The sequence below is a fragment of the Artemia franciscana genome, chromosome 6, assembly GCF_032884065.1.
Source record: "Artemia franciscana chromosome 6, ASM3288406v1, whole genome shotgun sequence".
Taxonomy (NCBI): Eukaryota; Metazoa; Arthropoda; class Branchiopoda; order Anostraca; family Artemiidae; genus Artemia; species Artemia franciscana.
The window spans coordinates 28,886,963-28,914,527 of record NC_088868.1 but is presented as its reverse complement, the minus strand read 5'-3'; the positions used below and the strand labels follow the sequence as shown (position 1 = coordinate 28,914,527).

The 27,565-nt window shown below is 34.6% G+C and overlaps 1 protein-coding gene across 3 annotated transcripts in view; it reads right to left on the bottom strand.

The window, feature by feature from the left end:
* Positions 1 to 27,565, bottom strand: part of LOC136028281 (solute carrier family 12 member 6-like) — a 240,876-nt gene that overhangs the window by 7,289 nt on the left and 206,022 nt on the right. For all 3 annotated transcript variants that reach the window (XM_065706024.1, XM_065706023.1, XM_065706025.1), the window contains 3 exons: positions 24,012 to 24,128; positions 11,833 to 12,023; positions 7,198 to 7,337 (listed from right to left, as the gene is read on the bottom strand). In XM_065706024.1, the coding sequence (XP_065562096.1) occupies positions 7,198 to 7,337; positions 11,833 to 12,023; positions 24,012 to 24,128 (448 nt within the window). The remainder of the gene's footprint in view (positions 1 to 7,197; positions 7,338 to 11,832; positions 12,024 to 24,011; positions 24,129 to 27,565) is intronic.

Genomic DNA, 27,565 nt, shown 5'->3' with positions numbered 1-27,565 from the left:
AAATGCATATTAACAAATTTTCGATACTTTTTTAAAAGTTTTTTGTAAAACCATCTAAAAAAATTACCCCCTCCCGAAAATCCTTGATATACCCGAGCTGGTATAATAAGAGCTTTTTCTGCTTGAACTAGGTCATTTGCATAAAAGGAAGCAAGAAGTAAATAATTTTGTATATGTTGCACTTCCAAGGAGTTCTTTTGCTTCTTTTGTTTTTGCGTGCATCAAAATTTTCGGTTTAATTCGTATAAAAATTAACGCAAAGTAGCATTTAGGAATGATATAAGTAGTAGTAAATTTCAGAATTCTAGGTTTTCTTTTTGATGTGGTTATGCATAAGAACTTTACCTTCAAAATTCTTGGCTATTGTCTATCTTGGTATAGTTGAAGCAGGTGAGTTAGGTGAATGAAACTCTCAGGAATGAATGCAGAGAGCGTTCCTTATCTCTTGGGAAGGTTTTTGAAATACCTAACTTTGCCCCTTCCCCCTCTATAGGGAGCTTACCTTTGATGACCTTTAACAATCTTTGTGTTATAAAATAAACCTTGAGAAGCAGAAGTAGACTAATGCTCGAATGAGGCACAAGTAAAATGTTTTAGATTAAGACTTTCTTTGTTCAATCATGATTTATAAGGTTTTGAAAATTTGAAAATTTAGGTTCATTTTTTAAATTTAGGAACAAACTTAAAACCGTGCTAAAATAGTAGGAATATTTTTTATTTTAAATTTTCTAGATTTATGCGTAATCGAAAACCCATGGCTTTCCATAAGTAAGGGGGATTGAGATTTAAACATTCAATGCGTACATATTATAACAATTTTAACTGACAATAATAACATATTCAACTCATCAAAACATTTAAAGTTATTATTTTGTACTAACTATGATTATTCCTTATAATAAAACAAGTAACAAAACGAAATCTGTAACTATATTGATTTAAACCTTCTTGGCATGCCGATAATGGCCCGCGTAGCACCCGTACTGATTTTTTTATTCTCTGCCTTCGGCGGGGAGTGCGATGCCTGATTGCATTCCTCCTACTATTACCCCTACTGATTCCCCCAACTATTCATTTGGAGCTAGGCTGTCATTGGCTGGGATTACAGAGTCACTGACCACCGGTCTAAACCAAAATATCAGTGACACAAGGACCCGAGCCTGAGCCCTTACGGACACAGGACTTCAAGTCCAGCACGGTAAACACTTGTCAACAATATTAAGCTTGTGATTAATTTGTGATTAAACTCACATATCACAACAAATTTAAGGACGCACAGGAGTTTAATTTTCCATAACGTTTATAATTTCTTAAACTTCAATAAAAAATTAGATATAATTTTTTACGCATATTCCTCATATCAACTAGTTTTTATAAGCCTTCAAAAAATCGGATAAAAAATTAGAACTACTTTTAATAATTTACTTAAGTCATGAAGTGCAACGTAAAGTTTTGCATTTCCTCTACCCCCTTTGGTGGCAAGCAGTCATAAAATGCAACGCAAAGCAAAATTAAAAAAATACTACATTTGTTTTAATAATTAATCAAATATTTAAATTTTTGAAATTTTGAGTAATTCTAAATTTTAAACATTAAGCGATATTCAAATAGCAGAACATATAGAACTATTCAACAAAATCCATTTTTTATAAACTACCCAAAAATTTGAGTCAGGAGCTGAGTTTTGACATCCCCCTCCTATGGTAATATCTATGAGCTATTGAAAACTGCCAGTGCAGTACTCTGTAGATAAAGAGTTTATTACAAAATAATTTAATTAAGCTGAATAATTAAATAATATAAATTTATTATAATAATATAAATATTAATTATAAATAATTAAGCTGAATATTTTTCAGCTTGGTGGTTCCAAAATTTTTCTTCTCTTTTCAGAATCAATTAAAAAGCTCTCACAATACACTAATTTGAGAAGTTTTTGTTTTATCGAAAAAAAAACTGAGCAAAAGAAGCTCAGCAGCCTATTATATGAAATGGCAAAGATAATGATATTAACTAAATAATTTAAAAAGAAAAAATCTTACGGAACGAAGTTAAAACTTACAATGCACAAAAATGATTGCTTCGCAGATTACACAAGATATATCTACGATTAATTAAAAAAAACTCTTTCCGGCGAAGAAGTTTTTCAAAGAAAAGTAAAGAGATAGATCAAACCAAAGATGAGCAGAAATAAAGTCAAATAATTTTTCAAGCGTAAAACTACCATAAATCACCATTAATGAATTAATAAAACCCAAAACGAACAGAAATTACAACAATTAACCGAGTCAAACTAAAACGAGCAGAAACTAAGAGGAATACGACTAACGCCCCCCGTGCCTTCTAAGGACCAGAACATAATTGGCACTTTACTGAAAACAATCCTTATTTCGAGCTTTTTATTTCTTATAATATCAAAAAAATTAAGTCATCATCATAACAAAGATTTCTAAAAAAACAAAAAAAAAAAAAAACAAAATTCATTCCTGAAAGTTTTAATAATGTTGGATTTGTACAAGTTAATAAAAGAGAAAATATTCACACTGTATGTTGTTTTAGAGGGGGGGGGGTTCAGCCCGTTCCTCAACCATCGCTCTTTACGCTTAAGTCTTACATGTCTTCAGAAACACTTTATTCAAATTCAAACAATTCAAATTCAACGGCCCTTGTGCTTGAGCAGTCTTTTCTAAGGAATTGTGATATTAAAGTCGAACTTTAGCTTGACGAGCGATGGTTGAGCTAGCGAGTGTAGCCCCACTAATATAGAGAGTAAATTTTGTTCGTTTTAAGTTTTAATGTTGCTTCTTATTTTCAAACGAGAAAACTTGTTTTTCATTAAATTCGTTACGGTTTTTCAAACCATGCCAGAAAATTTCCTCCAATTTCCGTGTAAAATTTTTTCTTGTAAAATGTTTCCTTGAAACTTTTCTCCCCTTGAAGAGCAATGGTTGAGCTAGCGAGGAGAGCCCCGCTAATATACAGAGTAAATTTTGTTCGTTTTAAGTTTTAATGTTGCTCCATATTTTCAATTGAGAAAACTTGTTTTTTATTTAATTCTTTACGCTTTTTCAAACCATGCCAGAAAATTTCATCCCTCTTCCGTGTAAAATTTTCTCTTTTAAAATTTCCCTGGAAACTTTTCTCCCGGTGGAAAACTCTTCCTGTGGAAAATTCTCCCCTCCCAGCAAAAGATTCCCCCAAAATATTTTAAAATAATATATACTATGTGTGTACAAAAGGTAAATTGCGTAACTTACAGCCCTATCCCCAGACACTATGGCGGATCATGTCATCCCCAAAGACATCACAATCGGACCTTTGGACTATGCTGACTCAAATAGACATCTAAAAATTTTGATCAAATATCTTTGAGGAGAAAACCAGGCATGGGAAGGGTGCTAGTGGCCCTTCTATCTTTTTGATTACTTAAAAAGGGTACTAGAACTTTTTATTTCTGTCTGGATGAGCCTTCTCTAGGACCACTGGCTGGTTATTATCACTCCAGGAGAAAAAAATCGAATAGATTAGCACATATCCATGATTCCTTCTAAAAAAAAACAACAACAACAACAACAAAACTTCACGTATTTGCAGATAAGAGCCTAAAACCTCTACAGTGGAGTTCTCTGATATGCTGGATCTGATGGTGTGGTTTTCATTAAGGTAACTTGACTTTTTGGGGATGTTTCCCTTTTTTTGTAAACATCAGGTAGATTTTCTCAGTCTCTTAACTTTTGATGGGTAACGTTAAACTTACTGAGTCTTGTATATTTGAAATAGGCATACAGATAAATCAATTCTTCTGATGTATCTATCGTCATTTCGCTATCTTAGGATAAGGCCTAGGATTAGGTGCGGCTTAAACATATTATGATGTAACTAATATATTATAACCTATTGTAGTTATTTCGACTCGATATATTTTATCTTCTTGCAAAAAGAGATAACATTATCTCTTTATTTCCAAATCATACCATAAAACGAAAATAAATCTTTCGAATCTATTCACGGCAATGTTTTTGCGAGCGAATTAAATGAGAAATTTACACAGATTATTTTTTAATGATAAATCCATTGATAAACATAACAATTCACAAAAGTCTCATATAAATTTCAAATAGTTCTGTTTGTTCTGCTACTATATTCAAAAACATATAGCTACTTGCCGTTAAAAGAAGGGCTGAACCACTCCTCTTCAAATGCTCCTACTTTGTGAATACCCAAAAAGTGGCCTATTAGGATCCTCTTGTAAAATTTTCCTGGAAACTTTTCTCCCCGCGGAAAATTTTTCCTGCGGAAAATTCCCCCTCCCCGTAAAACATCCCCCCCCAAAATATTTCAAAACAATATATACTATATGTGTACAATAGGAAAATCTCGTAAATTACAGCCCTATCCCCAGGCACTATGGTGAATCATGTCATCCCTTAAGAAATAGCCATTGGATCTTTCGGTTAGGCTGACTCAAATAGCTATCTCAAAATTTTGATCAAATATCTTTGAGGAGAAAAACGGGCATGGGCAAAAACCCTCCTATCTTTATGGTTACTTAAAAAGGGTACGAGAACTTTTTATTTCTATTCGGATAAGCCTTCTTTAGGACCACTGTCTGGTTATTATCACCCCAGTGGAAATCAAATCGAACAAATAAACACATATCCGTGATAACTCCTTTTAAAGGACAAAATAACTCCTTAATAATTACTTTTAAAGGAAAACTAGTGGGAAACTAAGAAAGGAAAACTCAGGACAATTCCTTAAGGAAAAATACTTTTCTAACCTCCAGTCATGGTCGGAAGTTACTTTTACTTTATCACAGTTGCTTCGCGAGTAAAGAAAACTCAATGAGTCTTTTACATATAGTTCCAATTTTTTGGTTATATGTTTTGGTTTTGCTATTTGGTTATATTTGGTATATAACCTAAATTGGTATATAGCTAAATTATTCAAGATTGAAACGTTATATTTTTGCAAGAAATTTCTGGAGCCCAGAAATTTCTTGCAAAAATATTACGTTTCAATCTTGAATAATTTAGCTGAAAATACCTTGAAGGACAGATCGATAGACAGACAAACACACAACTTTTTATATGTATGTAAAAAATAAAACGCGAAAAAATGTTAGCGGATACTGGTGCCCGGGGGAAAATTCGCTAAAGCGCCCATTTCAGACTCAAATATAAGACAAAAGCAAAATCAAAGTGATGAATCTATTAAAAGTGGGTTGAAAAAACTAGTTTTTATTATAATTTCTGATCGTTTTAAAATAATGTCATGAAATACATTATCCCTCCTCCCACGAAAAATTCCTCCATGAAAAGATCTTCCCACATAACCCACTCCCCCTGCCTGAAAATCCCTTCTCCCCTTTGAAAAGTATCTCTAAACTTCAAAATAGCCAATACTTTATGTAAAAAATGGGCAAAGTTCATAGCTTTTACCTCTTCCCCCGGGGGGTGTGGGGGGTCAAGTTATCCTCAAAAGCATAGTTATTCGATCTTTCGACTATCAAAACAGTGGATGTTATAAGTATTGTTATATTATAGTATTGTTATATGTTATTATATTGTTATTATAGTATTGTTATTGTTATATAAGTATTGTAGTATTGTTATATGTATGCGTCTACTACATCTACATTGGAAACCTTCTTGGTTTTGTTCCAGGAACCATTTTAGCCAGACAAGGTCGACAAAATGGGATTTATTCATAATGCATTAAAAATATGATAAATACATAGCCCCAATCCACAAAGACAAAAAGTAAAGAGAACCAAAAAATCATATTTATATTATGAGTTTTCGGCGAGTAAATAAAACTCTAACTGAACGGCTTATGTTTTGACTGTCTGTTTCTTGTGTTTAGAGTTATGCATACAAAATTTAGATAAGGCTAATAACCTTTATACTTAGCTGGCTTAGGAGAGGACGTGAATATCCTTCCTCAAACCACTGCCTAGCCAGCAACGGTATACTCTCTCAAACTTAAACTCTACGTAATTACGATCATGCGGCACGGTATACCATAGTAAAGAATAAGTATCACATACATTCTTTAGTTTTGCAAACGCTGATATAAATATCAGTTTACTGGAAACATTTCGGATGAATTGAAACTGACTTTATTCATGAGTAAATGAGACCATTCACGCAACTAAAAAAAAAAAAAACAATAAACAAAACTTCTACCCTAACATAACAAAGCCAAACAGAGTCTACAGAAGACTTTACCTAACAGAGCCAAAAGAGGGAACAATAAAAAACTAAAAACTTGATAAATTAGACCAAAAAAAGAAATATGGCTAAAAAGATACAAACAGATAAGATCCTATCATTTTATGGCCCCACCGATTTACAATTAGTTCCTCAGCGCATCCTATATTACTGTTGACTGACCGCTGTTTCTTAATTTCCATTTTCCTTTTCAGCGCGTTTACAATAGCTGAGCCGTCAAGAGAATACTTCCATGATATATATATATATATATATATATATATATATATATATATATATATATATATATATATATATATATATATATTTATATATATATATATATATATATATATATATATATATATATATATATATATATATATATATATATATATATATATATATATATATATATATATATATATATATATATATGTATATATATATATATATATATTCTCCTGATGAGCCCTTGTGTTGGGTTGTTGCCTCTGAATTATTTGTCTTCATTGTTTCTATTGTTTGGTAAATGATGACTTATACTTATTGACGACATGACTGCCTACCCATGGATTATTCTTTATGGTTGATTGTGTATGGCTATGCTGTTTGACCTATGTGGTTGTATGGATGAGTAGGGTTAAGGCCTCATTCAAGTGCTGGTCTATATTAATCACTGATTTAGGAAAACAGTTTTCCCTTTCTCCTTCTATCTCCTTTTTTTTTTTTTTAATGTGTTTGTGCTGTTGCATTGATGATTTCTTTTTTCGTTATATATATATATATATATATATATATATATATATATATATATATATATATATATATATATATATATATATATATATATATATATATATATATATATATATATATATATATATTTATTAGTGGTGTTTTATCTTTGTAAGTGGCGTTTTTTTCTACCCAATTTAGTCTCAGAATGTGCTTATTCTTAATATAAATTGCTTCAATAACTTACAATTAGCGGTTTGATCCCTTTCTGTATTTCTTGGAGCACCTGGTAGGTTGATAACAACAAGAGCAGCATTTTCGGATTTGGATCTGATAGTTGCATTCAATTGCACGGCTGTGTGCATACGACGGACGTTCGCCAAATTCCTTAAGTAAATGAGAAAACTATAGATTAAAAGTAAACAAAAACAACAAGCAAACATCAAAGAAAAAAAAGTCAATTTGCAGAAAAATTATCTTTCATGACTATCTACAAATAATAAACAATTATTACTTCATTTTCGTCGGCAAAAAAAAATCAGGATCTGAATTAGGGTAGTAGCATTCTAATTTCGGCACCAAGGAAATTCAAATGAATATAAAAGCGGAAATACCAATTTGCTCAGTTCTCAGGAAACTCAATGAAGTAATGTCAATGACATGAGAGTGCATACATTTATATGTAACACCAGTGAGACCATCCCATACAAAAAAAAAACATTAAGCAAGAATATCAATAGTATTATTCGGAAGTTACTTCAGTTTACTGGAAACATTTCGGATGAATTGAAACTGACTTTATTCATGAGTAAATGAGACCATTCACGCAACTAAAAAAAAACCAAACAATAAACAAGACTTCTACCCTAACATAACAAAGCCAAACAGAGTCTACAGAAGACTTTACCTAACAGAGCCAAAAGAAGGAACAATAAAAAACTAAAAACTTGATAAATTAGACCAAAGAAAAAAAATATGGCTAAAAAGATACAAACAGATAAGATCCTATCAGTGAATAGTATTATTTTTGTTTTATTATTTTATAAAAACATAGTATTATTTTGTTTTATTGTACATAGTACCAATTGTATTATTTGTCAGTGTTTGTTGTAGTTGTTGATATATTTGTAGCGACAAGATTATAGCTGACCATATTTTTGGATCAAAATAAAAGTAGTTTAGCTTCTACAAATTTCCATACTAGGTCTTATCACAATCTGTTCTTTTTTTTATATATTAGTTGTTTTGACACCTGTATGTTTTCATAGTGTGTTATTTTTCCTAGATTAGTATGTGTGTATTATATTGCCAGCATTGTCATAACTTTTTTTTATTATAGCCCGACAATTTTTATTTTTATTTTTTCTATTTAGCCCGACAAGCTTGATAATGCTTACCGTAAATTGGTATTAATAAATAATAAATGGTGCATGAATAAGATAATAGGAAACAAACCCCAATTAATTTTGATTTTTGAACCTCTTCTCCCCCTTCTAAGAACAAAACATTTCACAAGAATTGGGCATTCATATTTTCTAGAAAGCATCTGTGGTTACTATAAGCCACCTTATACACAAGGAGGTTCTATCAAATCCTCTGTTTTTTTTTGTTTTTTTTTTTAAGAGACCCGGAATGGGCAAGCTGCTAGCCCTTGTTTTGATGCATTCGAGTCCTGAAATTAGTAAGCTGCTATCCCAAGTTTAGTTTCAAAGGGGTACTGACATGGGGTACCAAAGGTCTAATTTGACTGATAAGCCTTTTTATCAGAATTACTGAATTAATTATTCTATTACTGGTGACTTAACTATTTCTTTTGGGGCTTATGGTGGGGTGAGAGTTTCTGGAGATTTACTAGGATCCTAAAGTCTCCCTGTGTGCGTTTCTTAGGTCTACCGTTTTTTTTTGCCAAAACTGAGGTTTCTGTTTATTTTACTCACAAAATTCATCGGATATTTCAAGAAACAAAGTATCCTTGAACGTATTTTCTATATTTCTAATCGTATTAATCGTTCAACAAAAAAGGAAAGAAGAAAAAAAAAAATGCACGTGTCGTAAGAAACCACAATAGGTACAATGACTACTAAGTATATGCTAACACAACACGACATTTCTAAGGTTTTTATTTGCAAAAACATAAAAAATGAAGCCTAATCTCCAACTCTAAAACGAAAAATTAAATGATGAAGGTAACTATTTAGCAAAAGGTTTTTTTTTATCGGGGAGCTTCAAAAGTAAAATTTTTTTTTAGCCCATCAAAACAGGTTGTTCAAACTAAAAATATTGAAAAATTTGGGATAAATAGGCAGACTTATTTTTCGGTGTGTATATATGTAAATAAAGTTTTAAAAAGTATTAGCACACAACATATTTAAAGTCCAAACTTAAAGTACATTTGTGAAGGAAGTTCTTACTAATGGATTAGGCGAAATGTTTAAGAATAGTTGCTGGTTGTTCTAAAAATGTTTAGCTTTCTGCCGGAAAACTAAACGTTAGTCAAACCTGGTAAACCCCCTTTCCTAGATATGGCCTTGCATTTCGACAAGTGTTATTTATATTTTTAATATATGTTACCTTTTAATTATAATCATTCATTGATGATAATTCACAGACATATAATTTTTTTTCCCATGAAGACCCATCTTAGCCATACCTGACATGCGATTTTTTACAATGAATTCTACAAATTTTTGTAATTTGGCTTTAAAATACACTTATCTATCTATCTATTTATAGTACTATAAGGGCAAAGATACGCCTATATTAAAAAAAACTGATCTGTTTCTCTGGAGGCTTGAATTATGCTTAGATTTGACAAGATTTTTAAAGAAACTAAGTTTTAGCTGGGGGGATAGCAAACTGGGGTCGAGGGGACTGGGGTCTAGAGGAGGATTTTACCTCCCCCTGTCTCATGGCAAATTACCCCCCTTCTAAGATATATTCCAATAATTACACAGGAGAAGTAACCATCTTAAAGCAAAAATCATGAGAAATTTCCAATACCAGAGTCAAGGCTAGGGAAAAATATGTACACGCAGGTAGTTGTGAAAAGACTTACTGTTCTACAAGATTTGACTGATTGAAAAAGTCAGTAAATGGCTGGCTTATTCATATAAGAGGTGAAAATATTCTCGTGGAAAACGAGAAAAAGAAAGGAATAAACTGAGTGGGAGTTATTGAAGAACAAAACGAAATTTAGCTAGTTAAGTTCCAGGGGCCAGAAAGACATCTAAGCTATAGAATAGTATTTAATTTTTCTTATGTAGTAAATTCAAAATCTACACGGAAATTTATATGGGCTTATTGTGTCACTCAGCGATAAACGCAGAAAAAAGGCAAACACCAAACACAAAAAAATGGAAAAACAGTGTTTAATCTACATTTTGAGTTTTCTTTTTTTTTATCGATTTCGCTTCTGAGTAACTTATTTATAGAAAATTTGAACGTAAAACGGAAAAATTTACAAAAAAAAACAAAAAAGGAAAAAAAGAAAATAGAAATATTAAACATAAAATAGAAAGTCAAAAATTAAACGTAAAATAGAAAATAGAAAAAGTAAACGTAAAAATATTAGAAAGTTCCTATTTTTGACATAAAAATACTTTTCAGCGGGAATTTCATAACTATTTTTCGATGTATTCATGTATACATATTTTATTTATTATAGTAAAATTACTACGAGAAACCTACAAGTTATAGAACTCCAAAATTGACAAGATTTGTCATATTGATAAATCAAGCAACTGATGAATTTATTGCTCTGAAAATGTTCTTTATTTTGTTTTTGAACATATCCCAGCTTGATGACAATTTACTGTTATATGCCAAATTAATTTCGAAATTTTTAAAATGGCAATTTTTTATAATATCAAAAATGCAGATTAGTAAACCCCTTTGTATTTGGTTTTGAGCACATCCAAGCTCGATGACCATTTACGTTTACATGCCAAATTAATTTCCAATTTTTTTAAATGGAAATTTTTATAATATCAGACATATAGATTAGTAAACCGCTTTGTTTTTGGTTTTGAGCATATCCAAGCTCGATGAACATTTACGTTTGTATTTAAAATTAATTTTGAACATTCGTAAAAGGCTACTTTTATTATATAAAAAATAAAGATTAGTAAACCGCAAATATTTTCTGTTGTTTTCGTTATAATTATTTAATATTTCTCCAATGCTAGGCATAGTGGCCTGTGGCAGAGGTTCTTAAGCTTGTCAGGCCCCACCCCTTTTGTCAATCAGTGACATACGCTTCTCTCATAAAAATAATTTTAATAGTCAATCAAAATAAAAGTAAACTTAATTGAGCCTTATCGATAAAACAACAAACCTTTTATCGATAATGGCCTGTGTTGATTGTTGCTGCCTGTGTGTGATGCATAAATATACTGGATTATGCACACTGTACAGAACGCAATTGTTATTACGCAATGTTTCAAAATCTTTTTATATCCTACCGAAACAATCTTGATATTTTTATTTTCTTGCACCCGACCTTCCCCCTATAAAGCTTTGGTGCCAACCCGAAGGATCGCATCTCAAACTTTGAGAGCCTCTAGCCTATGATTTTGCCCCAGTTTTTTACTCAAGAGACAATTTAGAACGTTCGACATAAAATTAAGTTTTTCAATCTTAACTTTTTATTCCATCTTACCACCCTAATTTTATTGCACCCGACCTTCTCCCTATAAAGCTTTGGTGTCAACCGGAAGGATCGCACCCCAAACTTTGAGAGCCTCTGGCCTATGATTTTGCCCCAGTTTTTTTTTTACTAAAGAGACAATTTAGAACGTTTGACATCAAATTAAGTCTTTCTATCTTAACTTGTTATTCAATTTTACCACCCTATGACACATAATATTTAGGAAATATCACTTACGGCTGTGTATCAAACTTGGTTTGTGTTTCTAGTGCAGGTTGTGATTCACTGTGATTTCCTATATTATTGGGGATGTGAACACTCGCCTCTGATGACTTAAGGATAATTTCCTCAGGTGGAGGCAGTATGGGCTGATCTACACTAGGAGTACGACTAATATTATTCATCACATCTGAACCGGTACTTAATTCCTGGAAAAAAGAAAACTTAAAAATCATATTAGTAAAAAAAAAGAAATGAAAAAAAAGATCTTGGCTACAAATAAGGTAACCCAACCCTCCCCATATGAGGGAGGAGCACTTGCAATGCATGTCTAACCCCCTTGAAATCTCTGCATGTTTACGATGTCTTTCATACTTTTTATATTTTTAAAAATAATTTGCCTATTTCTTTTCAAATTTTAATATCCCGAAAAGTACCTACGGTACATATATATGTGTTATACTGTCGGGGTCCCTGAGAAGGAAAAATTTGAAGAAAACAATTCTTACTTCATAATATACAGAAAAAGTGCTACAGCCCATATTGTATATTCCCCATGTATATTGCCATGCGTCACTCTTGTTTCAACTTAACAGCCGTAAATTGAACTGACGAAATCAAGAAACAGAAAAACACGAGGGAAATGTGTAATTTGGGCTATAGGTTGGGTTAAAGTATAGTAGAAGCCTTCAAAATGCCTTAACTACAATTTTTCTGCATATTCTGAAGTAAGAATTGCTTTCTTAACATGTTTCCTTCATAAGAGGTCCAATTGCGCATTAATAACGTACCTGGATATACCCCTTGTTTAATGTATCATTTGCAAGCCTTTCTGGCGTCGAAAATTCTTTCAAGGCACTCTAGGTAACAATGCTTGCCACGTGCGCATCCTTTAAACATCTTCTTCTTCTAATGGCCATCACTACGAATACGCCTTAAGAAGTTAGTTAGTTCTATTCTTTGCAGTGGGTAAGAATTCCCTGGATGTTTTAGTACATGGAAATAGAAAAGGATAATCTATCCACTTTTTACATAGATGGCCACTTTTTGTGAAAAATTAAATTAAAAAAAACAGGGTTTTTAAATGAAAGTAAGGAGTGACATTAAAACTTAAAACGAAAAGAAATTATTCCGTATACGAAAGAGGCTGTCCCCTCCTCACCACCCCACTCTTTATGCTAAAGTTTGACTCTTTCTACTACTCTACTCTATAAAACAATAAAAAACTTCAGCGTAAAGAGAGGAGCGTTGAGGAGGGGACAGCCCCTTTCATATACGGAATAATTTCTGTTCGTTTTAAGTTTTAATGTAGCTCCTTAATTTCATTAAAAAAAACTTGCTTTTTATGGCACTTGGTATCTACCAAGTGCTATGTAGCAATCGCAATTTCTGTCGGTCCCGCTTCTACTAGTTTGGGCACTTCCAGATAAGCTAGGTAGGTGAAAGTTGGCAGGCGTATCAGGGACCAGACGAGATTAAATTAGAAGGTAAAGCTTTGCTTTCGTCACAAGGTTTCAAAAAGGCGTATTACTGCATATAGCAAGATTGTCATGATCGCATATTGTTTCTTTTTTCATTATTACAGAAGTGCGTCCATTTTTTTAGCTTTCTAAAATCCCCCTTCAACGAAACTAAAAATGCGTAAAGGGGGGCAAGGTTTTGAAGCCGAGGGGAATGTTGGGGTTGGGCAATATGAATGAATAATGATATAAAACAATTTGCAATCATTAGAATCTAGCTATATGCAGTAATTCAAAAAAATAAAAAAAAACTCACACAAACTAAAATATCCTCCCTTCGAACTTTTAACACCACAGAAGCTTGCCCTTGACTAGCTGCAATTTCTGGGAAAATAGGGTTGCAATGATGAAATATCATGGCCATAATAAACAAGGCTTAACCAATCAGACCTCGCTCCGCTGCCTGCGGGGCTTGTGGACAAATACGCTTCGCTCTATAGGTAATTTTACCTGTCAGCAAAATCGGACGTTGCACTGCCTACCTTTCGTAATATTTAACTAATCGCTCTGATTCACCGGTTCAAATTTCGTCACAGGCCAATGTCCCAACAGCTACTATTGCAATTGTTCAGAAACAGCTGGCTAATTTAAACTCGAAAGTGAAAGTGAACCATCTTGAAAATTAGCATTAATGGCAGCGTGAGTTTTTTAATTATCTTTCGACTTCCTACTATACAGAAATTACCAGTGATGACTGGAATTAGTATTTAAAATATAATTTCATTAATATTGTACAACCTCAACTTTTCCCTCGGCTTCAAAACCCTCCCACTTTACGCATTTTTCGTTTGCCCCATGGAGGAGGAGGGTCAACCAGAAATGGATGCGCTTCTAGAATTAGCATTTCTAAGTGCTATAATATGGAAACTATGCTGCTTCGCAGCATAGTTTCCACTTTAAACAGCTTGTGACGAAAGTAAAGTTTTACCAATTAGAAATAGTCTCTTCTCCGATTCGACCATCTGGGGCGAGCGAGCGAACAAGATAGTTGAGAAGAATTTTATTTGTGATAAAATAAAGGATTGTTTTTCTTAAGTATGGCTTGTGGTTTAGGGGTATGATTCTCGGTCATGGGGTGAGAGTTATCAGGTTCGAATCTTGGACCACACAATTTTAACATGAAGAAGATCTGAAACTAGATACGTGATCAATATAGATGTCAATGAAAGTTGGCAGGTGTATCAGGAACCCGACCAGATTAAATTATAAATAGCTGCTTCTCCGATTCGACCATCTGGGGGGAAGGGAATAACGAACGGGTTATCGGATCTTGATGAAATGTGATATTTAGAAGGACCTCGTGTCTCAAAGCTCTTATTTTAAATACCAACCAGATCCGGTGACATTGGGGGGATTTGGAGGGGGAAACTGGAGATGTTTGAAAACGCTTAGAGTGGAGAGATCGTAATGAAACTTGGTGGTAAGAAAATCTTGGCTCCTCCGACCTCGTCACAAGCGCCATATGAGCTCTTGGCTCTTTTTTATTTAATTTCTGAACGTTTTTGAATTAATTCATGTTTTGATTTTGGCTCACCGTGAATGAATAGTTAAAACAAAATTTGTATATTAATTTTCCTGTTTGTAAACTAATAATAACCTTATAATAACCTAAGTTTGATTTTTGTATCTGTTGTTTAATAATAACTCCTGAATCACAAAGGCTATTTAATTAGAATAAAAGCCTCTTTTAAAAGTTAAAAAAGAAATTTTAGCGAAAGAGCGAGCTATTGAGGAGAGGCAACCCATATCATATAAGTAATATTTTCTGTACGTTTTAAGTTTTAATGTTGCTTCTTACTTTCAGCTTAAAAAATGTTTTCTATTTAATTGCTGATCGTTTTATAAACAATGTTGGGAAATCCAGCTCCCCCTCCATGGAAAAATCTCCTTCCCCAACGATAAATTTCTCCATGAATAGGTTCTCCCACGTAGCTTAAATTAGCGACATTTGCAGAACTAATTTTGTAAGCCTAGTAACAAAACGGCCAAAGAGGTCGAAACTATTTTTATGAAAATGAGAGTCACAAGTTGAGCAATTCTCAAATGAGCGAAATGAATGACAAAAAAAAATCTTTAAAAGACAAACGTAATAATTTATGTTCGTTTTAAGTTTTAATGTTAATCCTTACTAGGTGTTATTATTTAATATCAACCTCAAGCTGAACACATACTATATGTTTTATTTATTATCACATAAAAATCATAGTTATGAAGCTGCTTAAGGAAAAAAAAAATTAAATGCTAAGATTGACCAGAAAATAACACAAACAAATTATTGCTTGTATCAGCCATTATTTTACAAAATTCCGACTTTAGCGTAAAGAGCAATGGATTAACGAGGGGGTGAACTTCCTCATATACTTAAAAGGAGGGGGTTCGCCCCCTCGTCAGTACCTCGGTCTTTACGCTAGAGTTCGAATGTTGTTCCATTTGTTTAAGAATGACCCCTGAATCACAAAGGTCGTTTAATTAGAATAAATAGCTCTTTTGAAATAACTAAAAATAACTGTAGCGTAAAACAGTGAGGCATTGACAAGGGGACGAACCCTCTCATCTACGCAATTCCTTCTGTTCATTTTTAACTTTTAATGTCAATCCTTACTTTCTGTTGAAAAAACTTGTTTTTTAAATTTAATTTCTGATCGTTTTTTAAGTAACGGTGGTATATCCAGCGCCCCTTCATAGAATTATCTTCCCCCATGAAATTATCTCCATGGACAGATCTTACCACGTAATCTAATACCCCTGACCACCCCACCAGAAACAACCCCCCTGAAAACCTCTGTATACTTACCAATAACCAATAGTATATGTAAACAATCGGCATATTTCATTACTTTTAGCCCTTCCCCCGGGGACTATGGGGGATCAAGTCGTCCTCAAAGACATAGTTAGACATATTAGATATTTCGACTATGCTGAAAAAAACTGCCACCTAAAAATTTTGATCCGGTGACTTTTGATCCGGTCGGAAAAAGTGAGCGTGGGAGGGGGTCTAGTTGCCCTTCAAATTTTTGTCACTTAAAAAGGACACTAAAACTTGTAAATTTCCGTGAAAATGAGCCCTCTTACTAAATTCTAGGACCACTGGGTCGATACGACCATCCCTGGGAAAAACAAAACAAAAAAAACAAATAAACATGCATCCTTGTGCAGATAGGAGCTTGAAACCTCTGCAGTATAGTTCTCTGATACTCTGAATCGGATGGTGCGATTTTCATTAAGATTTTATGACTTTTAAGGGGTGTTTCCTCCTTTTTTCAAAAATAACGCAAATTTTCTCAGGTTCGTAACTTTTGATGGGTAAGATTAAAATTGACGAAACCTATGTATTTCAAATCAGCATAAAAACACAATTAATTTGATGTATCTATTGGTATCAAAATTTCTTGTTTTTAGAGTTTGGATTACTATTGAGCCGGGTCGCTCCCTACTTACAGTTCGTTACCAGGAACTGTTTGATCAAGGAGCTAAAATTCGCTTGCCATGAAAAGTAATGTCTATTCTACAGCTTCTATAGGATCAGAGCAGTTTTGTTTTCAAAGAAATCAACCCCTAAATATTCAACCCCTCACCTTTGAATACGTGCCTAATCCAAGTTGGCGTAGAGCCTGTAATTTTACAATGTTTATAGGAATTTATGCACTATATAAGAAGATCACGGAAAACGTTGCTTAGTTCGTTCTTTTTAAGATAGGTGGCAGCATTTTTTTTTCTGTCAAAAGTAAGGTCGGTTTGTTTTTCTTTCAATAATGTAAAAATATTTACAAAGTAAATTTCGATAAGTTGATAGATGTCACTTGCGCCGTCCGGCTAGCAAAACATCTTACAACAGTTTAGCTTTATATTTGTGTGCGAAAGTTAGTTCTTCATGGTGAAAATGGTATTGACTTATGCAGTTTTTTTTCGCTATATTTTTGAGTACCAGAATCACTCCTGTTGAAGCCGTTGCTGTCCCAAAAACTTACTTAATAAGGTTGCGTTTCCTTCCCACCGCTTGGCGCCATCTATCTTAACCATGATAACTACATTGAACTCACTGCAAGAAGTCACAGATGGTGCATTGTCCATCAGTGGAAACAAACCAAAACAAAGGAGACCTGGATGCCAGCCAGGGAAAACTGAAAGGAGAAGGCGTACAGGGTGCGCTATTACGGTACTAGTGACAAACCGTGACAATTGTCCTTTGCCTAAACAAGTGTTTGAGTGAAACCTGGTGAAAATCAAGCTATTAAAAACACCGAGTCTGACAAGATTTGACAAAACTCCTATGTGCCCCATCCAAGACAGCCCGTCCGTTCTTAAGCTGATAGTGCCCCATAGGCCCACCATTTATAAATTTCTCTTGGCTAACTGTCGATCTCTTTTCAACAAGATGGAAGACTTCGAAGTCCTGCTCCGTAGAAGCAATATAGCTGTTGTTACTGTGACGCAAATTTGGACCCATGACGAGGCTACAGGACGGATTGTATGTACGATCAGACCCTGAAGTGGCTTGAAAAGCAAGGCTGTTTGGTCGACCTAGCAGCCATCGACTTTCGCAAAGCTTTTGATCTCCTATTACAACTAGTGGCCTGTCGAAATCTGAAACGAATGGGTGCTAAATGCTAAACGCTAGCCATTGTGCTCGATTTTCTGTCTGAAAGACAGCAAAAGGTATTTGCGTTACCCGAAGAGGACTGCGCCTCAGATTGCAGTAAAATAACCTGCGGTACTCCGAAAGGGACGAAACTGGCAGGAATAACTTTTCTTGCCATCATCAACTACTTGCTAGTAGAACATAACGACAAATACAAATTTTTCGACTATTTGTCACTCTTACTCGCCTATCTTCTTCATGGCAATGTCCCCACCAAGCAATTCCCCAAAATCGCTTTCGATCTACGAAGTTCACAGTGCTCCGATACGAAATTGACTATTAACTCTGTTAAGTCAGAAATACTTAGACTGAACCCGCTAAAGAGAGACCCCCCATAAGTTCCTTTCCCTGTTGTGAATGAGGTGAAAATACTAGGTGTTGTTTTCTCACATGATTGCACCTTTACTACCCATATTAATGGTGTGACCTGTAAAGCTAAGAGCATCTCTGCAAACCCTTTCAAAAATGCGTCACTTTGGGTGCAACACCTACAGCATTCTTCGGGCATATCTCCGATACGTATACCCCATGCTTGAATAAGTCTGTCCTGTCTGGTATTAAGAACCAGTATTAACCCAGTATTAAGAACCGCCTATCTAATGCAGGAACTAGAGTCAATCCAAAAACGGGCAACCAGGATCATCACTGAGTAATTATGGGTAATGATACCCTAACAACCCTTGAGCTCCAAAGTTTGGAAGTCCGTTTAGGTGACCTTATTCTGAGGGCTGGCAAAATGCTGCTGTCTAACCCTACTCACCGTGACATTTTACCCCCAGAAATCCCGACAGTCAGCCGTACGAGACAGAAGCTCAAACTTGTGGCTGTGTATGCTTGGACAAACCGCTACCAGAACTCTTTTTACGTCATTATATAATAGTGCATAATAACATGTTTTGTATTTCAACATCAAATTAGCCATTTGAACTATGATTGCTTTAAATAAACATTTCTCTCTCTCTCTCTCACTCTAAATTTTATAACTTTGATTTTACTACAGCGATCTTACTAACGATAGTGGTAACACACAACTTTTCTACAATAATTTTTTTTTAACTTTGATAAAATACCAAAGAAAACAGTCACAGTGGGATTAGTAGCCCAGTTGTTTCATTAAATTATATGATCTTATCGGGGATGGTAACCATGGGGGACTGGCCTGGAGAAGGAAATAGAGACTGCAAATTAAACAGTATTGACGAATATAATAAAAGCAAAAAATAAATGTAGAAAAAGTCTTAGTAAATTATTCTTCAGATAAAAGTGAAGATAAAGTTTAAAGATAAAGGGATGAATATAAAAAGAAGACCTCACATTGACCTGAGGGAACATTGACATAAGTATTTCGGCTTATTATTCAATTCCAAAAAATGATTAACAAAAGATCGATGATTACGTTTGCTTTCTACCAAGTGACCTTGTCCTGTTCAAAGAAATTGTCATCCATGCTACACTCTTCGGTTTTCAGAAACAAAATTTGTTAACGATGGCATGATAGCGTTCGCTATTTACAGCAACGGTGGCTCCCTGCGAATTTTGAAGAAGAAAATTTGTTTGGAAAAAAAAACAATGAGGAAGAGTGAAAGGCCTTTAATTTCAGGTCGAACGATTTGAAAATCCCTCTGACGAAATAATCTCGGTAATTTTGACACTATACCATTTCAAATTCTAAGTATCAATTTTGTCTAAATGATGTCAATCCCGCAGTAACTAAATATATAGTAGGACACATAAGGTCTGAGATAGGAAAGGGGACTGAAGGCATAACAGGAATCCGAAATTTTGGGAAATCTCTTTGCCTGAATAAGGAGGGCTAACCTGTTTTTATGACAGAAGAATAAAAGGGCCATAAAAATAAGGTGACATCTAGTATAGCATTATCCAGCTAGGAGAAGACACCAGCTGCAGATCTTTCATATTTCGAATGTTAAGCTTGATGATATCGGGGGGAAGATGTTTAACACAGCTAGAAAAATATGGTGGCAAATTTAATAGGGGGTAAATTTATTTGGTTACTCCCAGTCAATACATAGCATTTTTGCAGGGAGGATGGAGGTAATGGACCTTTGAAACCTTGGTCTTGACCAGGAGGCTTATGAATCCAGTCTACCGCAAATTACATTTAATTACAATTTTATTACATAATAAAATTTCATACAATCTATTTATTTTACATTATTACAATTAATTAGATGATGTCATAAAGGAACACATTTTACAAATGCTTACTTTGATTTATCCTTTTCAAAGAGACACGCAAAACCTACACTAACAATAAATATAACTTTGAGACTGAACGACAAATGGGGTGCCGCAACTTTTATTCAGTTATCCCATAGGATATAAAGTGAAGAGTAAACATAGAACCAAATGCTCTATTAAAGAAATAAAAAATAAAAGTGAGACACCTCTTATTGGACAAAGGGCAACAAAAGCAGATACCATTTTTCAAGCGGGTTTTCTTGGGTAACATTCTCAGGTTCATACGACACACAGGTGGTCTCTACTTACTTTACTTGTGCTGCACTCAGGTGTTTCCATTTGCCTGGCATCAAGGACCTTGGAGACATGTTTAGACCTAGTAGTGTGACCTGCTGCTAGCTCCTTTGCAAATGGGAGTCATTGAGTTTTCCGTATGTGACCCAACCTTTTGAACCCCCCAATAGGCTGAAGGTCTGATTTAACCAACTTCCACCAGTTATTCTGGTGTCTCCCTTGGTGTCTCTTCCATGAGCTAAGTAGCTCATCTAGAAGGATTTGGAGAGGCAAGTACTCTGTTGGCCTCCGTAAGACATGGCCCTACCATTTCAGACGACGCTCCTTGATCGAGATGACAACACATCTCTTAATGCCAAACATTCGTCGTGTATCCACTTTTGATATGCGATAATTCAGGTTTATTTTGAGGATGCAACGCAAACGAGTATGCTCAAACACCTTTAGTGCATTTTCATGTACTCGCTTCACTTACCAAGTTTCGCATCCATAAAGAAGGATTGGTCGAACCAAAGCGAAGTAGACTCGAACTTTAGTTCTTACAATTTCACGCCGGTTCCACAACAGTTTTCTGAGGGAAGCAAAGACCATCTGTGCTTTCTGCAATCGCTGTTGAATATTGGCGTCTGATGTTCCATCTGTACAAAGCTGGGAGCCAAGGTATGTGAAGTTGTCAACCTGATCCAACCGTACTTGATTTACAGTTAGCGAAATAGAATCAGTGGGATTTATTGCCATGAAATTTGTCTTCCCTGTACTGACTTTGAAGCAAATGCGATCTGACCAAGTGACCACAACATTGAGCATAGTTTGAGCTTTCTCTGGGTCCGAGAGGATTCCGACATCATCAGCGTATTCAAAGTCTCCAAGTGAAACGTTCTGTCCAATCTGAGCTCCTGAATGAGAAGATGGTGCATTTTCAAGCACCAATTTAGTACAGGGGTTAAACAGAGTGGGAGACAGGATGGAGCCTTTTTTTTAATCCAAACTCAACTGGAAATTCTTCAGTCGCTTTTCCGTAAACTCGAATTCAGCTCATAGACCTTTTTTAGTGTGCTTCAAGCAGTTCAACAATTTCAGAGGCGTTCCGTTATTTTCTAGAATTTTCCAAGTTTTTCGGCGAGTGAAGGTGGAAATCAAATCCTGAAATATCAGAGTAAGGGATAGATTGTGCCTTTCAAACTGCAGAATAATGAGGTGGAGTGCAAAAATATTGTCAAAGCAGCCCCTACCAGGACAGAAACAGGCTTTGTTTTCATGGGTTCTTTTCTCCCTTATCCTCTTGAAGTGGTTAAGGAGGATAATCTCAAGAATCTTTACCACAATATCAATTAGACTTATTCCTCGGTATTTTTGCACTCAGTTTTATCAGCTTTCTTGTAAAAAGGGAGAATTACTGATGTCTTCCCATCCTTTGGGAAAGTGTTGGTCCTCCATACTTCTTCAAGGATACCAAGGAGCTGCTCTGCTGTGATCTCGGGGCACTTTTTGTATGTTTCCATGGGGAGACCATCTTGACCTTGGGCTTTGTTGTTCTTCAGGGCCTTAATCACTTTGAGTATTTCCGCTCCTGTTGGGGCGGCGAGATCGAAATTATAAGGTCCTTTTTTAATATTATGGGGAAAACAACCAGGAGTTGATGATGGGGATGGGTTAAGTAGTGCTTTGAAGTGATCTTTCAATCTGGTCAAACGCTCCTTTTGACAGCTAATGGCTTTTCTTGATCTATCTCTGACAACTTCAGACACAAAAACTTTCTTACTAGTCGATTCCTTGAGAACCTTGTAAAGTTTGTGGGTGTCATGAGCGCGTGCTGTTTTTCTAAGGACGAAGCAGTCTCTTCCCAAATTTCACAGCGGTCTAGATGAGCTGAGCGCTGACCTGTGTGCGCAGCTCTTTCATGACATGTTTAGGGCCGCTCATCTTTTTTCTTCACTCTTCAACTATTCCTCGAAGTTGTATATTTGTTCTTATTTGATAATATTTCGATGGCAGTTCTAATTCTACAATACAAAATCGAACCGACTTGGGTGTCTACAAAAATGAAATTATTTGAAGATATCATAAACCACATTAAGATTTGACTGCCTATATTTTGTATATTTAACAGTCCAACCCTGTATTTGGCAGGTTTGGGATTAAGATGTATTATTTTTATTACTGTTTCAAGGGCTAATACCAAAAACAAGTGACGATAAATATTTGGAGCAAATTGAAGTGCTAAGTTCTAATCCGTGCTTTGGCTAAATTATTTCGGCCTTTTCTCAATTGCTTCTGGACTTTTTCATGGCAACAGCGAACGAAAATACGTCTGGTTTGGCTTTAATCTATTATTCTCTGTAATACAATAAAAAAAAAATACTTTTATTGTCTGAAGATTCATTTCATAACTTCACCCATCACCTCTCTGAAGATTCTGTTTCTATTAAGGTAGAGCTCTTATACGTGTTGTATCTCCTAATTATATATTAAAGTGAAGAGAACTTTAGTGGTCATGGAATCAGTTTAAGGCTATGATTAAGTGAACTGATGAAACTTGAAAATCCCATATTAAAATCGAAAATTCACCTTTAAAAAGTACTCAAGTATTCATTGGTGGAAGATACCGCTTTTAATATCAGGCCGTAACTTCTTGAAGATGCTACAAAATGTTTGCTGGGAGTTTGCTCTATTTCTTCTAATTGCTTAGAAATCTTAGAAAATGTCTCGCTCTTTTTCACAAGTGTACTCTATGAAGGATATTGCTTTTAGAACAAAATCGGTTCTATCATGAGCAGAAGACAATAACCTGTAAGATGATTGCAACCATTTTTCGATGTATTTTCTTGTTTTCGAACAGTCCCATAGACTATATTCAGCTACCTGAAGTTTTTTGTCAGAAAATATCGTTTCAGATCGCCGATAACACCCCTAGAGACCAGATTGACAAGCTGGTATAATTAATTTGCTATTTATGCTAATGAATAAGTGATATTTGAAGGGCTTTTGACAATCGACGATCTCTAGAGAATTGAGAGACAGAAGGCTACTCTAACTTTGATTTTGAACCTCGATTGTGCCTAGGGGATTAGTTTTTCATTTTCGTAGGCAGTGCAAAAGCGCTGCCTAAGTAAAGAGTGAACTGGGCACAATGTATTATTTATTTTTGCAAAAGGCAAGCCCTTAAAAATATGAACTATGTCTCAAGAAATACACATAGCTAACACAGAGTCATCATGAATAGCTTTTCAATAATAATTAACAGCACCTCAAATTTTGAGGTACTATTCAATATTTCTCGAATTTTCACATATTGATTGAATTACAACGAACTAATCACAATAAAGTTTTTCTTAATTTTGGCTCCAAACGAAGAAATCAAGTTGATCAGAGTTTGGTGTATCTTTTTTTTATCAGTTCACTTTCAATATATTTAATAAAGAACAGAGCTATCTGCCTTTGCCTACTAGCGTCATGTATAGTATTAGCAAGAAAAAACAACAACAAAAACGATACAATGCTTTACAACCTGGCAATAGTTCAAGTTTTTTGAATGTACTTACTCTAGAGTCTGACTCCATTATAACCGCAGGGTCTCCGCTTGAGCTATCTTCAGTGAACCGGACCCTGCTTGAGTTTCTTAGCTCGGATGAATGCTTTAAATCTAAGCCAGACTGTATCTGCAAATATATGTCACAAATCACCATGTGGTTTCAACCTAGATTTTAAATATTAAGGAGTAAATTGTACAGAGAGAAGCTAATTTTTGAAAGCAGAAGGATTGAAAAGTGTGCAAAAGAAAAAAGTAACTGCTTCCAAACTTTGGTCGTCAAAACACATTGAGTCCATGTATTGAGCGAATGTTATTTCAAGCCAGACTGACTACACGGAACGAAAGCCACTAGGTTAGATTAGCAATGATAAATTGCTGTTGCAATCAGAATATTACAACTACTACGCCTTAAGTCATGTCTGATATTGTTGAAATCAAGGCCGTTTCCAGGAAAGGGGGTACTGGGTTTGAACGCCCCCTGAAATGTTTGAACCACTCGTAAAAAGTAATAAAATGCATATAAACAAATTCTTGATGCGTTTTGTCAACCCCCATAAATAAAATACCCCCCCCCAAAAAAAAAATCCTGGATGCGCCTACGGTTGAAATAATTAACAATATCTTTTTTGAAAAGGAGGGCGAGCAGGGCAATACAAATCCAGAGGATTAGTGTCATTGAACCTACACTGACCTGAAGATTCACCGTTTGAGAACAGTTAAGAAACATCAGAAGTATTAAAATGTAAGATACTAGTCCTAGCTATGACAGTGATGATACATCGCAAAGATGGTACCCTAAGGCTTTCTAGATACACCCACTCAATAGATGCTTTAATGTTCGACCGCTGATATATCGAATCTTAAATTCTACTTTTTTCTATATTTTACATCGTAACTTACGATGCAAAATAACTTGTTTGAGAGACAGTGAGAGAGAGAGAGAGAGAGAGAGAGAGAGAGAGAGAGAGAGAGAGAGAGAGAGAGAGAGAGAGAGAGAGAGAGAGAGAGAGAGAGAGAGAGAGAGAGAGAGAGAGAGAGAGAGAGAAATTAATTCGATTAATTTTAATGAATTTTGCATTAACGCATCAAAAGCTACGAGACTGATAAAAATTGGCTGAATTTTGAAAAAGATGGATACAACCCAAAAAGTCAAGCGATTTAATGATAGCTACACCATCTGATTCAACATATCAGGTTGTCATACTATTGTATGACAATAGTATATGACAATATGGTTTCCTTTTCAAGGTTTGTTCCATTTCCGATTTGAATCATGGACTTGATTTGAATCCTATTACCTATTACAGTTTATTCAAAATTTTCCAAGCAAATTTGGCACAAAACAATCTGTTTTAAAAGCTAGAGAGAGCAAACATTTTGCTAATAAGACTTCTTACGACTATTTTTTCGCCTATTCTTAAGGGTTCAAAATTTAATCTTTAAGTCAATATAATTCAAAGATGCAGCCCTGAAAAGAAATTACACAAAAGTAGCTTCCTTTCCCTACGAAGTATACTTCACTTTGTATTCAACCTTAAATGTGTAAATATACGTAATGCTGCATAGTCATATTTTGAAGATCCATATTTATTAATAAGAAAGTATAATTTGTTTGAACTATTGTCATCATTCCGTTGAACCGTTTAAGCATTCCACAATATCAAAAATAAGCTCTATTATTTTTGGAAAGTGCCAGGAGTATATGGCCCCTTACAATGACCATATGGCCCAGGTGGCAATGGTCTTTTGTGGCTTCAGCCTACACTCACTTTGGTAAGTCTGCCCAAAAGTGCCAGGACGACAAAACTCAAAATTATAACAAAACGTGACAATACGTACGTAACTATGTACGTGCATAAGGGGGAAGGTCCCCAACTAGCACCTTGAAATTCTGAATTTTTTTGCGAGTTTCTCTGTATTTTTGTTTAGTTTTCACGCAAGTCCCGAAATTTCCCCTTTTGAAGAATTTATATTTCCTTCTAAATTCATTTCTATGAAAATAACTGTAAGTAGTGATAATTTAATTCGGAAACTAGTTTAATCAAGAGAATAAAATTATTCTTACTTAGTAAATTAAATAGACAGAATGCTAGTATTTCTTCTCCTGTTTTTTTTTTGTTGATTAAGTCTAATAAATTTTGAATATTATAGAGTACTTTGTAACATAGGATAACATTTATTATAGGCATTTTAGGAGCTACCCTTGCTCTTTTTGTTACATTTTGTTTAGAATAAAAACTTTTTAATCTTAATGATACTTTAAAACTAAAATGAAACACATTGTTTTAATAATAAATATCAAAAATAAGTCATATCATAATGTTTTATGTTTCGCAACTTATTTCTAAAGACATTAAAACGTATTTCGTATTGTGTTGCGAGAGCAACACTTTGGTTTTGTCGTGTATTTTTTTTTTGTTCCTAGCACCCCGATTTCAGCTTATTCCTAGAAAGTGGTAAGGGTCTAGCCTCTGTGTTTTTTACGGAACGTGTGGACCTTAGGCCGGACTGATAAATATGACTTTGCATTTTGGAAACCATCGTAGAGCTCTTGTCCGGGGCCAAAAAGGATGGTTTTTGCTTGTCCTTGAGCCAGAGCCTATAGTGTGTGAAGTGACTTGGAGTTTTATAGCCTATTTGAGAGAGAACTATCTGATGTTATGCAGTGAAGCTTTCGTTTCATCAAACCATGTTTCTGATTTCGAGTGGAAAGCTCCGTTCTAGCAGGCAAGCAGGCAGGTACCAGTTTCAAATTGAAGATGGACTAAAATCTATAAGTGTTAAATATATGCGGCAATTACCCGGCCCCACAGCCAAAATATCTTCCTTGAGTGATAAATAGAAAAAATTACAGAAATAAAAAAGTGGGGACCGAAAGTGCTGCCATCTATTGTTTCTACCCATTTCTGTTCGTGATTTCAGCTGAGTTTATAATTCGTTTTTTTCGCACTTGGGATCACGGTAGAGAAATGGTATCAGATGTATCTCTTAAACCTTAAAAGTTTTCTCATTGCTAAGGAAATTAGAGTTTATCCTTTGCTCATTTCTATGTGGTGACGTTTGAAACTTGGCCTACGGCAAAAAAAGTCAACTTTTGAACTAAGACAGATAGATTTTTTTTCGACGGCAGTCGATAGTTCTTGATAAGCTGATCAAAGTTCATGTCATCCACTTTTTTGCAGAAAAATTCCTTTACGAGATATACTAAGTTTGAAAGTTTAAAGGGGTTGACAACTTCAATAGTAAGGTACACAGAAACCAAAAATAGGTTGATATAGAAATGGTACCAAATATGCCTCTTAAGCTTTAAAAGTTCTCCTATTGATAAAGAAATTAGAGTTTATCCTTTGCTCCTTTCTAAGTGATGACGTTAGAAACTTAGCCTACGGCAAAAAAAGTCAATTTTTGAACAAAGACAGATAGATTTTTTTTTTGATCAGCTGATCAAAGTATATATCATTTATTTTTCGTTAGAAAAATTCCTTCATGAGATATACCAGTTTGAAAGTTTAAAGGGGCTTACAACTTCAGTAGTAAACTACACACTGAACCAAAAATAGGCCG